Source organism: Hemicordylus capensis, chromosome 2, assembly GCF_027244095.1.
Source record: "Hemicordylus capensis ecotype Gifberg chromosome 2, rHemCap1.1.pri, whole genome shotgun sequence".
In the NCBI taxonomy this organism is placed as follows: Eukaryota; Metazoa; Chordata; class Lepidosauria; order Squamata; family Cordylidae; genus Hemicordylus; species Hemicordylus capensis.
In genome coordinates, this window is record NC_069658.1 from 187876325 (window position 1) to 187887589 (window position 11265).

The window sequence follows — 11265 nt, forward strand, 5'->3', positions numbered from 1 at the left end:
CTGCACCCTAACCCACTTCAATAAAAAAAAACTTGTCTTAACAAAAAAATAAAAAAAATAAATAAAAAAAAACTTGTCCTAACCCACTTACAAGGAGCCACTAGTGCAAGTAGAATTGCTGCTACCACTTTAGATGTACATGGTTTCCTCCCATGAGGTTGTTGGGAGTCTTGATTGGCATACCACAAAGAGCAGAATACTAGATACAACTAGTTGACTGTTTCATTTGTGCACTTTTATTAAAAGCCATATGATCTTAACAGCTTTGAAGTCCAAAATGCCAGGGGGACAAAATGATGATCTAAAATTGGCATTATTCTTACACTTTGATAAATTTGCACACTGTAGGTTTCTTCTGCACTTGCACACCCTTAAGGAAGACCATCTTTAGCTCCAGCTTTACAAGAGAAATCCTCAGGGCAGATTTTCCAATTCTGGTTTTACATCTTGATCAAGGAGGTGTTGACCATAGGACTCTGCATCCAGTTATAAACATGTTCAATAAGACACTGGACTCTTCAGTTTTCACACAGATAATTGGTGGAAACCACAGCCTCCTGAAAAGTTTGTGTGCTCTATGCAGCATGGCAGTTGTCTTGTTCTATTTTGCTGCCCACTTGTTACATCAGTACTGACAAAACTCCAAGACTCAATTCCAGTGCTACTACCAACCTGATATGGAATGCAAGAAAGATAGTTAATTGTCCCAAGGTATGTTAAAGACAAAGCAAATTATCTGTTTGTGCTATGAGTTTTCACACAGCAAGCTTTGCCTATACTAGAAAGCATGATGCACCCCATCTCTATCTCTCCAGTTAACCACATCCACACTTTTAAACAAACCTGTTGGGGTAGTTGAGCTAGTGTCTCCACAAGAGGTGTCTTCCTCTTTTTAAGTAGATACAGAAAGCCCTAAAAAAAAGCAGCTGCAGATAAATCATTACAGTTTTCACATTCAGTTTAATGGTCAGTATTGCACAATGGTTACTAGTTTTGTTTTTTTAAAAAAAACACTTATATCCCGCTCTTCCTCCAAGGAGCCCAGAGCGGTGTACTACACACTTGAATTTCTCTTTCACAACAACCCTGTGAAGTAGGTTAGGCTGAGAGAGAGAAGTGACTGGCCCAGAGTCACCCAGCTAGTTTCATAGCTGAATGGGGATTTGAACTCCGGTCTCCCTGGTCCTAGTCCAGCACTCTAACCACTATACCACGCTGGCTCTTTGAGTTAAGTAGTGCTTATTTACTTGGGGAAATCACATTTAAGCGATGTTACTGTGACTCAACAGTAAAAGCATGGTGCTGTTAGGAATAAGATAAAATATGAGCTAATTTCACCATGTGGTATAAGGAATCTCCAAATAAAACGAAGAGGGAAGGATTGACCACAGCTCTTTGTTTTAGTGTCATGTGTCTTGCACTACTACAAGTAATTATGCACCAAATAGTTTGGTACTCAACTGGTCATCAGCCCCACACATGAAAGTTCTCCTTTTGTTTTATGAGCCAACAATCAATTCATATTAGGCTTAGAATTGTAATTGAAATCAGACTTTAAATGCTCAACATCTCATTATAAATGACACACTTACTTCATAGCTTTGAGTCAGCATCCCAAAAATAGCAGTCCCATCTCATTCCAGTACTTCAGTAGATGGGGGGTAAACAGTCAGTCTCAGGACAGAGTAGCTACCACCTCTTCTCACCTGCCAAAAACAAGGCAATGTCACCAACTCAAGTCCATTCAAGTTAACATTATATTAAAATCACACATCTAACAGGACACTCCAGGGCTAGCTGATGCTGTTCACCTAGCCCTCGGGAGATTCCCCGGTTTGGTCAGGTTTTTCCTCCCACGTTAAGAATGCTGTCCAAAGACCACCACACACTAAGAAATGATAAAAAAACTATTCCAAGTGGGAACAAAAGCCTCCCACACAAGCCATTCTGCACTGGGAAAGACCTTCCCAAATAGTAGTCCAAGTTCTGCACAAGGCATCATTACAAGATCTTGGACAAGAATAAGACAGCTGGATCTGAAAATTGTTTAGCCAACTGCCTTTCCTGTTTTTGAAAATCTCAAGTTGCAGGAGCCAGGCTGGCCCTCCCCCCAGGTTAAATAGCAGCAGATTCGGTCCAAGTTTTCCTGGGGTCCAGGGAGACCCCAATTTGCCCAATAAGTTTGTCAAGAGCAGTAAGAACCAGCTGTTTTGCTGTGGCCATAAGAATGGAACTCTGTGGGAGAGAAGATGCAGACATGAGCAAAAGAGTTACCTCGAAATACAGGGCTATTTCCACAAATGAACTAGCCAAGAGCAGCTTTCGTCTCACATGGATCGCACTGAAGTAGGCACAACACACTTCGGGGGTCTCCAAGGACACTGGCTTCCACACGCTAGCAGAGAATTCTCACAGTGTAAGAACAGGACAGAGCTAACTACAGGTAGGCCCATCTAGGCACCAACATCAGTTCAGCCTTAACCCTGAACAAAGCCTGAGGCCTCCCAATTTAAAGGACTTCCTTCAACAACTCATCTGACAAAGCTGAGTTGCTCCAACACAAGTAAGGAATCCCCTTAGAAGTGGGATGGCATTTTAAAGAACCTGGAGGCAGGTTACTGCTTGGATCTTTCTTCCTAGCAACAGCAATACTATATATTTTACAATCACAGCAAAGGGTAGCAACCCTAAAAGTAATCACTGGAATTTTTGTAGGTCGAGGCATTAGACATTCTAGTGTTACAGTGCAACAGTGTTTTACCACTGCACAAGATTATGTTCCAGCATCCCATGTCTTATTCCCTTGTGGTAATACCAACTCCCAAAACCAGAATTGTGATTTGCATTCAAGAATCCAACCCTACCACTGGGATCCTTCTCCACAACTTAGGACTCCAGACTTATTTCAAGTCCCTGGGATGTGGAATTGTTTCCACCATTACCCCCTTAGGTAAAACTGATTCATTTTCCCCAGGACAGTACTGCAAGTGATACTGTCTCAAAACATTCTAAGAACTGAAAGCATTGGCAGATGCCAATTTGAATCATTTGATAGCACCCATTTGGAACTAGAATTACTTAATACAAGATTACTCAGATACATAACTATCAAGATGCTTCTAGAGTATAAATCATGCTATGATATCCTTTGCTAACCAGTCTTGAGGAGCTAATCGATGATTCAGTTTGATCTGCCCTGTGTTGAAGGCTGTTTCATTCAGAGGAACTACTGAAGTATTAGTGTCTATCAGACTCATTACCTGGGCACCACCCCTGAGTTTTGTCTAGGTGAGGCATATCTTACTTTACTTGCCACTAAGCTATCCAAGTTGTGCAGTGCAATGTGATGTCAAACGTCAAGAGCAGAGAATAGTTTCAGATGGGATTTTAATGGGCTTCGTAAAGCCAAAAATTCAGTACAGGAACTTCCTTATCCACTTCAAATACAATGTCAATTGAATTATGCATGTTTCTTCCAGTAAAAAAAGGACAATATAAACAAACATTTTCAAAAACCTCTCAAAGCGTTTAATTAGAGTTTTGGGTTTACTTTACAGTAAAATAACTTTTACTATGACCAACGTGAATCCTTTAACTCGTTAGTAATACCAAGGTGGTTTGCCTTTGTCACCCTCCCATGCTATACTAAGAGTTGAAATCTACGTGCATTGCACTTTTTGAAAAGTTTGCTCCGCTTCCAGCCTTTTCTTTTTTAATTGTAGGGCCCATTTGTGTTGAGTTAAAAGAAACCTTGGATTGAGAAAGCAAGACAAATAAAACTGGATTTCAAAAATGCTTAAAAACCACTCTTGAAAAAACCTCGAGCAAAGTCTAAACAGGCCATCTTGTAGAGGAAGCTTTCGGACTGCATGTGACAAACTATATAGGGGAAGATACAAGTAGGTAACTAAACAAGATTCAGCGAAGCTCCAAAAATCTTTATAAATACAGCCATTGGAAGGACGATCTTGATTCAGGAAGGATTTTTACTCGGTGTGAGCTGAGGACAAGAAGCAGGTACAATCATAAAGGCACAAGCATATGGACATGTTGCAGCATTTCACCACTCCTAGACTTTTTAGATTAGTGATGCTAGGAATCTCAGGCCCTCCCCCAGTTAGCACTGACAGCTGTGCAATTCGAAGTTAAGAGTTCTTTCAGATCCAACATGCATTTAAGTTTCTTATCAGTAATCTGAATGGAGACCTGCAATGTTTAGATTGACTCAATGGCAGATATGCTGAAAAACCGTTTTTGTCTAACTTAGTAGCGAGCCGTCGTTACTGCTGCTACCCAGCACGAGTCGGAACACTGCAAGTTTTAAGGGTATTTTGACAAGGCAACATTTTCAATCCCTTCTAAGATCCACTTACCTCAGTTATCATAGTTGTCTCTGTAAGAGCCTCCTGAGGAGTAGCGATCATTATAGCTTCCCTGACTTCTGAAAACAAAGACTTGTGTTTTACATCTGCTCACTGAAAATGAACTGCTTAAAGCAGGACCACACCACAACAATCACCTGCTGTAGTCCCGGGAACCACTGTAGCCTCCACTTCGGTTGTCATAGCGCCCACTATAGCTTCTGTCTCCACCACCTGCAGCAGGAAGAGGAGGTTTGAACTGAACTACAAGCAAACTATTTCCTTCCTCTGCTAGTCCAACATATTAATCACTCTTTAGACTCACCTCGGGAATAGCCACGTCCTCGCCCCCTGCCTCCAAAGTAGCCACCTCTGGATCCACGAGAAGATTTCCCTGCATGATCAACTCTGATCTGACGACCATCTACAGACTGAGAACAAATCAAGTATTGAGCTTCATAAACTGACAGGGATTTGAACCTGGAACTTCTGCTCGCTCCCAACTTCAAAACTTTAACTACAACTAATCCAGACTAACAAAATACCAATTTAAAGCAACCATTTACTAATTTTAATTTTGTAGAGATACCAACTTTTAGAGGAACACACTGGAAGGCTATGCTGATCCACTTGATCTCACATAGAGAGCTGTCATCAAATCCATACTCTGCATTATTCCTGGCACCCTCTATTCTCAAGTACTGCAAAGCAAGTCTTAAGAGATCTTGTGTTTTCACAAGTGTCTACTAAGCCCATTTTCCTCAGGGAGGTCAACTTTTTCAAAACCAAGAAGCCTTCAGAAATAGAGAAAACACCTGCTATGAGGCTCAGAAAGAGACAAAAATAACATTCTGAAGAGGCAGACAGTAGGCAGACCAAAAGTATACCTTGACTGACATAATGGGGTGTGGGGGAGGCACTTTAACTCCTCCAAAAGTTGTTGGGAGTACAATGAGAAGAGCTCAGCTCAAGGAGCTTCAGAAAGAATGGGAAAGAAATTAATTTCTGACTAATGCAATCATCCACTCTCCAAGGTAGGCACAACCTGGGAGGACTGAGCCTAATCATCGGGGAAGGGGAGGAGCATGAATTCTCTCTAGAGCAGATTGTTCTATTCTCCCAGAGCCCCATATTCAAATGTACCTTTCAGATACTGCTGCTTTTTGCAATAAGCTGGCCAACCAGAAGGCATGAGGATTTACTTTGCCACTTCCACTTCTCAAGATCAACCTAGTAAGTACGCACACCCTGCAACAGACACTCTCATCTACTGGCCTTAGCAATGCAGGTCCCTGTTAAAAATAGTGCTTGACTGAGGACACAAAGTTAAAAATTTTAACTGACTAAGTGCTGTAGTATTAGTGTTAACACCTTGGGACAAGTTACTAGATGGTCTCTACTACTTACAGCAACAAGGACAGTAACAATTGGCACAACAAACCATACTGCTATGAAGCTACTGTTGAAGTCCTCACCTCTCCATTCATGGCTCTCATAGCATCTGATGCATGTTCAGGGTTGGCAAAGGTGATAAAGCCAAAGCCTCTTGATCTCTGGGTCTCTTTGTCCTTGATCACTACAACTAGAAACACAAGAGAAAGCAAGGGATATTTAACTCCTTATGTTGATCCTGAGGGCCACTTCCTCCTCCCCACCCACAGCCAAACATCTTACCCTCAGAAATGGGACCAAAAGAGCTGAAGTGCTGCTCCAGGCCTTGCTCATCAGTGTCAAAGTTCAGCCCCCCAACAAACAGCTTTCCTTCTTCAGAAGACATGATGGTGAGGAGTCTAAAGAACAGAAAACTAGGTCAGAAGATACATTGTTATTCCCTTATTAAGTTACATGTAACAAGTTCAGTTGAACGAAAACATCACACACCCAATTTCTTTAGGACAGAATTCCAACTTCTAATGTCCCAGAAGTCTGTACAAATTGTGCATGTTCCACCAATGCTTTCAATACACTTCTTTAACTACAGCTCCAGCATGTTTACAAGTAGCCCTTTATATTATCCCTGAATATCACCTCAAAACCTGCGGCAATTGCATGCCATGCAGTACAAGTTAATTTAACTTGCACATGGTAGTGCATGCTGCCATCTGGTTCCGATTCTCGCCAAAATATGCCTTTTATAATGCTAATCTAGCCTGACCCATGGAGTTTAACCCAGTTCTTTAGCTTACTGTTCCAAGTGGGAATAAAAGCTGCCCCAAGGTCCTGTGACTTCAGACAAGCCTGCCTTGTCAGAGGCCTTGCTAAATCAAACCGACTCACTTCCTGGCTGCAGCCACATCTACGTTTAACGTCAGAGTATTTTAATGCAAGGACGCATCTCAACAGTCAAGAAATCAGGAAGCACCACCACCTCCTAGAGTCAACGCAGTGGAAGGCCGCGCGAAGAGGGAAGCAAATAAATGGCACTACTTCCTCCCTGCTCCAGCTGAATGCCTCTCAGGCCTGAAGTCCAAGGCCAGCCTCCATTTCCCCGCCTCAGGCGCCATCTTGTTAACCCCCAGCTAGACTCGAGGGGCATCTCGCGCGCCAAAGATGGCGGCGGCGGCTGCATGGCCTCGCGCCCGACGCGACAAGTCCCTTCCGCCACCCCGCCCCCGCGCTTCCCGCCATCCTGACAGAACGACTCAGCTCCTTTTTCCTTCCTCCTTTTACAGTCACACTATGCACCGCCACCCCCACATGCGCACTACGCACCCCCGTTGCTCTTGACCCTCGTGCGGCTGAAGAAATTCAGCTGCGCTATTTCGCATGCGCAGTCACTATTCTAAAATCCTCTCTAAGACCGCGCGTGCGCTTTGAAGCTGCGACCCCCCCCCAGTTTGTCTCACCCGCTCACTATGAGATACTGACAACTGCTGCCGCTACCGCCTCCCTAGTGTCAAGCTAAAAGCAATATTTAAAGATCCCTCCACTAGAACAAAGAATGCCCAGCTATCGCTACGTCGAACTCACCAATTGGTATTCCCTGGCTGGAACGGCTGAAAATGCGGCCGAGCCACCGCCCGCGCGACGCTTATATAGGGGCCCGCCCACAACTGACGGCCACGTGACGACCGACGTGCCTTTCTGTGGACAAAGGTAAATACGCATGCGCCTATCAACGGGCCGCTACTCAAACGTCGTGTTTGAGGTACCGTAGATATTGCTGACATCCGGGCATTCGATTAACTTAACTTTCTCCCTCCAAAAAAAGAAAAGAAAACGTGATACATCCGGGACCTCATATCTCTATCACAAAGAGATATGAAAACTTGAGTTACGTGCATTAAACACTTCCGGCTCCGATTAGAGTTCTGCGCGCACACGGAGCAAGAGAAGTGGAGCGGTAGCTAGAAATAAATGTGGAACGACAGGACTGAGAGACGTTTCTTTCAGATAATCAGGTTTTCACGATATTTTGCGCACTGGCGACACTTGTTCTCTTTTTCGAATTTTAAAAAAAGAGTTCGCCGTTGGTGAATCATGCGGGCAGGAAGAAGGTAAAGCATGAAAAATTCGAGTCAGGGGCATTTTTATCATACGAACTTGATGTTTTGTTTAGAAATGCATGCCTTTTATTCATCCACCTGATGCTATTCATCAGGCAATATTTACAGCAACATTTTGATCCCCCTTCAGATTACAATATTAATTGAGCCGTTAGGAGAAACAATAAAGACGGTAGCGTGTCTTGGTCCAGAAAATGAAACTGGCACTACTGAACAGATCTTTTAAGCGTATAGGATAGCGCATAGCCCTACTAGGAAGGCGGGGGGGAAATCTTTATTTAATCTTTATTTTCGATAGAAGGAGTAGTTACTGCACAACACTGCAACAAAAGGCAGCCGCTACTGCCGACTGTTTTATTCGCTGACACTGATTCATTTCCTATGCATTTTCTCCTCCTGCTCCGCACATGGAGGATTCTACTAGCTGGAACCATTAACCGGAACTCATTTTAGAAAACCTTTAAGACTTGCCCCATCATGGCTTCTTCCACCTCTTGCCGAACACCCAAATCAAGACAGCATCCGGGACCTTTTTATTTTGAAACCGCGTTATGTGATTCTCTGAACTTTACGGCAGAGCCTTCGACCTGGCGGGCTTGTAGAGCTTGCGCCCGTTTGCAGCCCGATCCTAGCACATTTTCTTGGGAGCAAACTGCATTTGAAATGAATGCGACTTGCGCTTTAGTAATTGAATTTATTGTAGTGTGCAGCCAGATCCTATGCATGACATGGAAGTTGGCTTTAAAGCAGGACTTATTCCCAGGTACTTGTACAGAAGATTTATTTATCACGTTTCTGTATCGCCAAAAAGCTACCCAGTGGCTCAGTGGGGAAGTAACTTGCCTGGGGAGCAAGGGGCTTCTGATTCGAATCCCCGCTGGTATCGTATAGGAAACACCCGGGAGTCGAAACCGACTGGACAGCACAACCTTATATTGCCAAAACATATAGTCTCAAGGCAATTTACTATGAGAGATTCACAAGGGGGAGGGAGTCTTATGACCCCTTAAAAACTAATTATTTCTTGTGCCATAAATTAGTTAGGACTGGTTTGAGTAGAGGGAGCCCTAGGCAAAGTGCCTTGTGGTGGTCTCTCCCCTCTGAGGGCAGTGACAGCAGCATGTGGCTGCACTCCTCAGTGCTGATGTGGATGGACCTCCCATTTTTAGCCTACTTTCGAGTAGGCTTATGAGATCACCCGGCATTCTGTGTGTGTGTCCCTGTGTCCCCCTGCCTCAACTTCGCAACGCCTGGACTAATATGAACCAAATTGGGTACAGTTGTAGAGACACCTCAACAGCGTCGTTTGTGACGATGTCATCCACCCCATTCCAAGATGGCGGACGCATAAACTTTTGGGGCACAAGTGGGCTAACTTGTGAACTGCCTAACCAATTTGAACCAAATTTGCTATAGATGTAGGGACACATAGGGATGCCCAAAGGGTGTGTTGTGTGATGATGTCATCCACTTCCATTCAAGATGGTGGCCACATGAACATCGGAGGCACAAGTGGGCTAATTTGTGGACTGCCTAACCTATTTGAACCAAATTGGGTACACTTGCAGTGAGTGACACACACGGACACCTCAATGGCATAGCTTATGATGATGTCATCCACGCCAATTCAAGATGGTGGACACATAAACCTTTGAGGCGCAAGTGGTCTAACTTGTGAACTGCTTAACCAATTTGAATCAAATTTGCTGCAGATGAAGAAACACGGGGACACCTCAATGGCAAAGATTGTGATGATGTCATCCACCTCAATTCAAGACGGTGGACAATTAAACTTTGGAGGTGCAAGTGCACTAATTTGTGGACAGTAACCGATTTGAACCAAATTTGCTACAGCTGAATGGACACAGAGGGATGCCCCAATGGTGTAGTTTGTGGTGATGTCACCCACCCCGATCCAAGATGGTGGATGCATAAACCTTTGAGACACAAGTGCACTAACCTGAGGACTGTCTAATTGATTTGAACCAAATTTGGAACAGCTGAAGTGAATGACACACAGGGACACCAATGGTGCAGTTTGTAGTGATGACATCCACACCGATCCAAGATGGCAGACCCATGAACATTTGAGGCGCAAGAGATCTAACTTGTGGACCTTGATTTGCACCAAATTTAGTCCAGATGTAGAGACAGTGAAAGGAAAGTAGGCTGATTAGTTCTTTTAATTATTTCTTCACTTCAGCATGTTCCTGTGTCAGAGTGACACACAGTGTCAGAGCATGGTGGGGAATGGTTGCTTGAGCCTGGAGAGAAGCACAATAGTGAATCTTGTTGGGGTGCTAGCTAGGGCCCTGGTATTTTTTTATGTACAGGCACCAGACCTATACAATGCATTAGCCTATGCTTGTTTACTTGAAAGAAACTCCTACTCAGTTCAACAAATATTACTCCCATGTAAGTGAACATTGTTTTCCAGCCTAACATTCCATTCTTATGCATGGGAAGTAAGTCCCCCTGAGTTCCAGGGGGTTTACTCCCAAGTTAGTGCACATAGGGCTGCACTTATCTGTTAAAGGTTAAGCTGCAAGATTGTTTGGAGCTTGTAAATAAACACACATATTTGGGAGTAAGTCCGATTGAACTCAGTGACACTGATTTCCAAGTAGATGTGGAGTGGATTGTGCTGCAACACGGCTGGAAGTTGTGCATAGGGCAGCTGGCTTTAAGAGTCTGCAGAAAAGCAAGTTTGTCCAACACTTTCTCAACAGCAAATTTGACTGAACATGTCAGCTCAACAGGGGTACACAACTTTAAAACGTAACTAATATTGCCTTGCAGTTGCAACACTTCAAGACGAAATGGGGACATTCTTTTATCCCATCTCACAACATGGACCTTACCTGAGCTCCATACCATATTGTTACACATCATTGCATTCTCTTTGCGGTCAGTTCTGCAGCACTGTATATATTTACCCTGTAGTAGCCTGTCCTGTGTTGATTTGTTTTTGAGTTAAAGATATTAAAAAAACCAAACCCTATGTACAGTATGTGTTATTAACCACTCAAACACAGACTTCACCTGTGAAAGCATATGAAGTGGCAGGGCAGGCTATTCCTTATGCACTAGCTTCAGGTGTTTGTGCATGCCATGTGCACTGGAAAGAAGATGTTCATATTCCAATGGCCTGTGTTGACCGCTGTTCAGACACTGTTTTTTAAAAAATTTGTATATCTCATAAATCAGTGTCTCCAGTTTGCCTTTTGAGGATGTATTTGTAAAATGATATTCCTATGTTCATACATGCACTGGAGTACTATTTTAGCTCCCTTCCCCAAGTATCTAGAAATTAAATCTCTGAGTGGGTGGGTGGCTGCATCTTGACATACTTGCATTTAAGGCACACATATAGTTAATGTGCATTACACAGGCACGGG

The 11265-nt window shown here is 43.5% G+C and overlaps 1 protein-coding gene and 1 long non-coding RNA gene across 7 annotated transcripts; one reads left to right on the forward strand and one right to left on the reverse strand.

Moving 5' to 3' along the window:
* Positions 1-213: 213 nt before the first annotated feature.
* LOC128345143 (RNA-binding protein 3-like) lies at positions 214-7462 on the reverse strand. 6 transcript variants are annotated; one of them, XR_008316283.1, is made up of 8 exons: positions 6036-6151; positions 5837-5943; positions 4687-4792; positions 4520-4595; positions 4374-4438; positions 1593-1706; positions 844-912; positions 214-672 (listed from the first exon to the last, which is right to left on the reverse strand). XR_008316283.1 is itself a non-coding variant. In XM_053296628.1 (7 exons), the coding sequence occupies exons 2-6, from the start codon at positions 6136-6138 to the stop codon at positions 4375-4377; spliced, it is 459 nt and encodes a 152-aa protein (XP_053152603.1). In that variant the 5' UTR covers positions 6139-6151; positions 7332-7462; the 3' UTR covers positions 3371-4000; position 4374. The 6 variants fall into 6 exon arrangements, 3 of the variants coding, with proteins under 3 accessions (XP_053152603.1, XP_053152604.1, XP_053152602.1); XR_008316281.1 differs by having other exon boundaries at positions 4374-4441; XR_008316282.1 differs by having other exon boundaries at positions 844-926; positions 4374-4441.
* A 46-nt stretch (positions 7463-7508) lies between these two features.
* On the forward strand, positions 7509-10868 carry LOC128345144 (uncharacterized). The gene is made up of 2 exons (XR_008316284.1): positions 7509-8630; positions 9580-10868. It is a non-coding gene; the product is annotated as an uncharacterized LOC128345144 (long non-coding RNA).
* The last annotated feature ends 397 nt before the right edge of the window (positions 10869-11265 follow it).

Coding starts and splice junctions, on each gene's coding strand:
- LOC128345143 (XM_053296628.1), bottom strand. CDS start 6,138: ATGTCTTCTGAAGAAGGAAAGCTGTTTGTTGGGGGGCTGAACTTTGAC. Junction 4,596..4,686: donor AGGACGTGGCTATTCCCGAG/GTGAGTCTAAAG, acceptor TTCCTGCTGCAG/GTGGTGGAGACAGAAGCTAT. Junction 4,442..4,519: donor GGTTCCCGGGACTACAGCAG/GTGATTGTTGTG, acceptor CTTTGTTTTCAG/AAGTCAGGGAAGCTATAATG.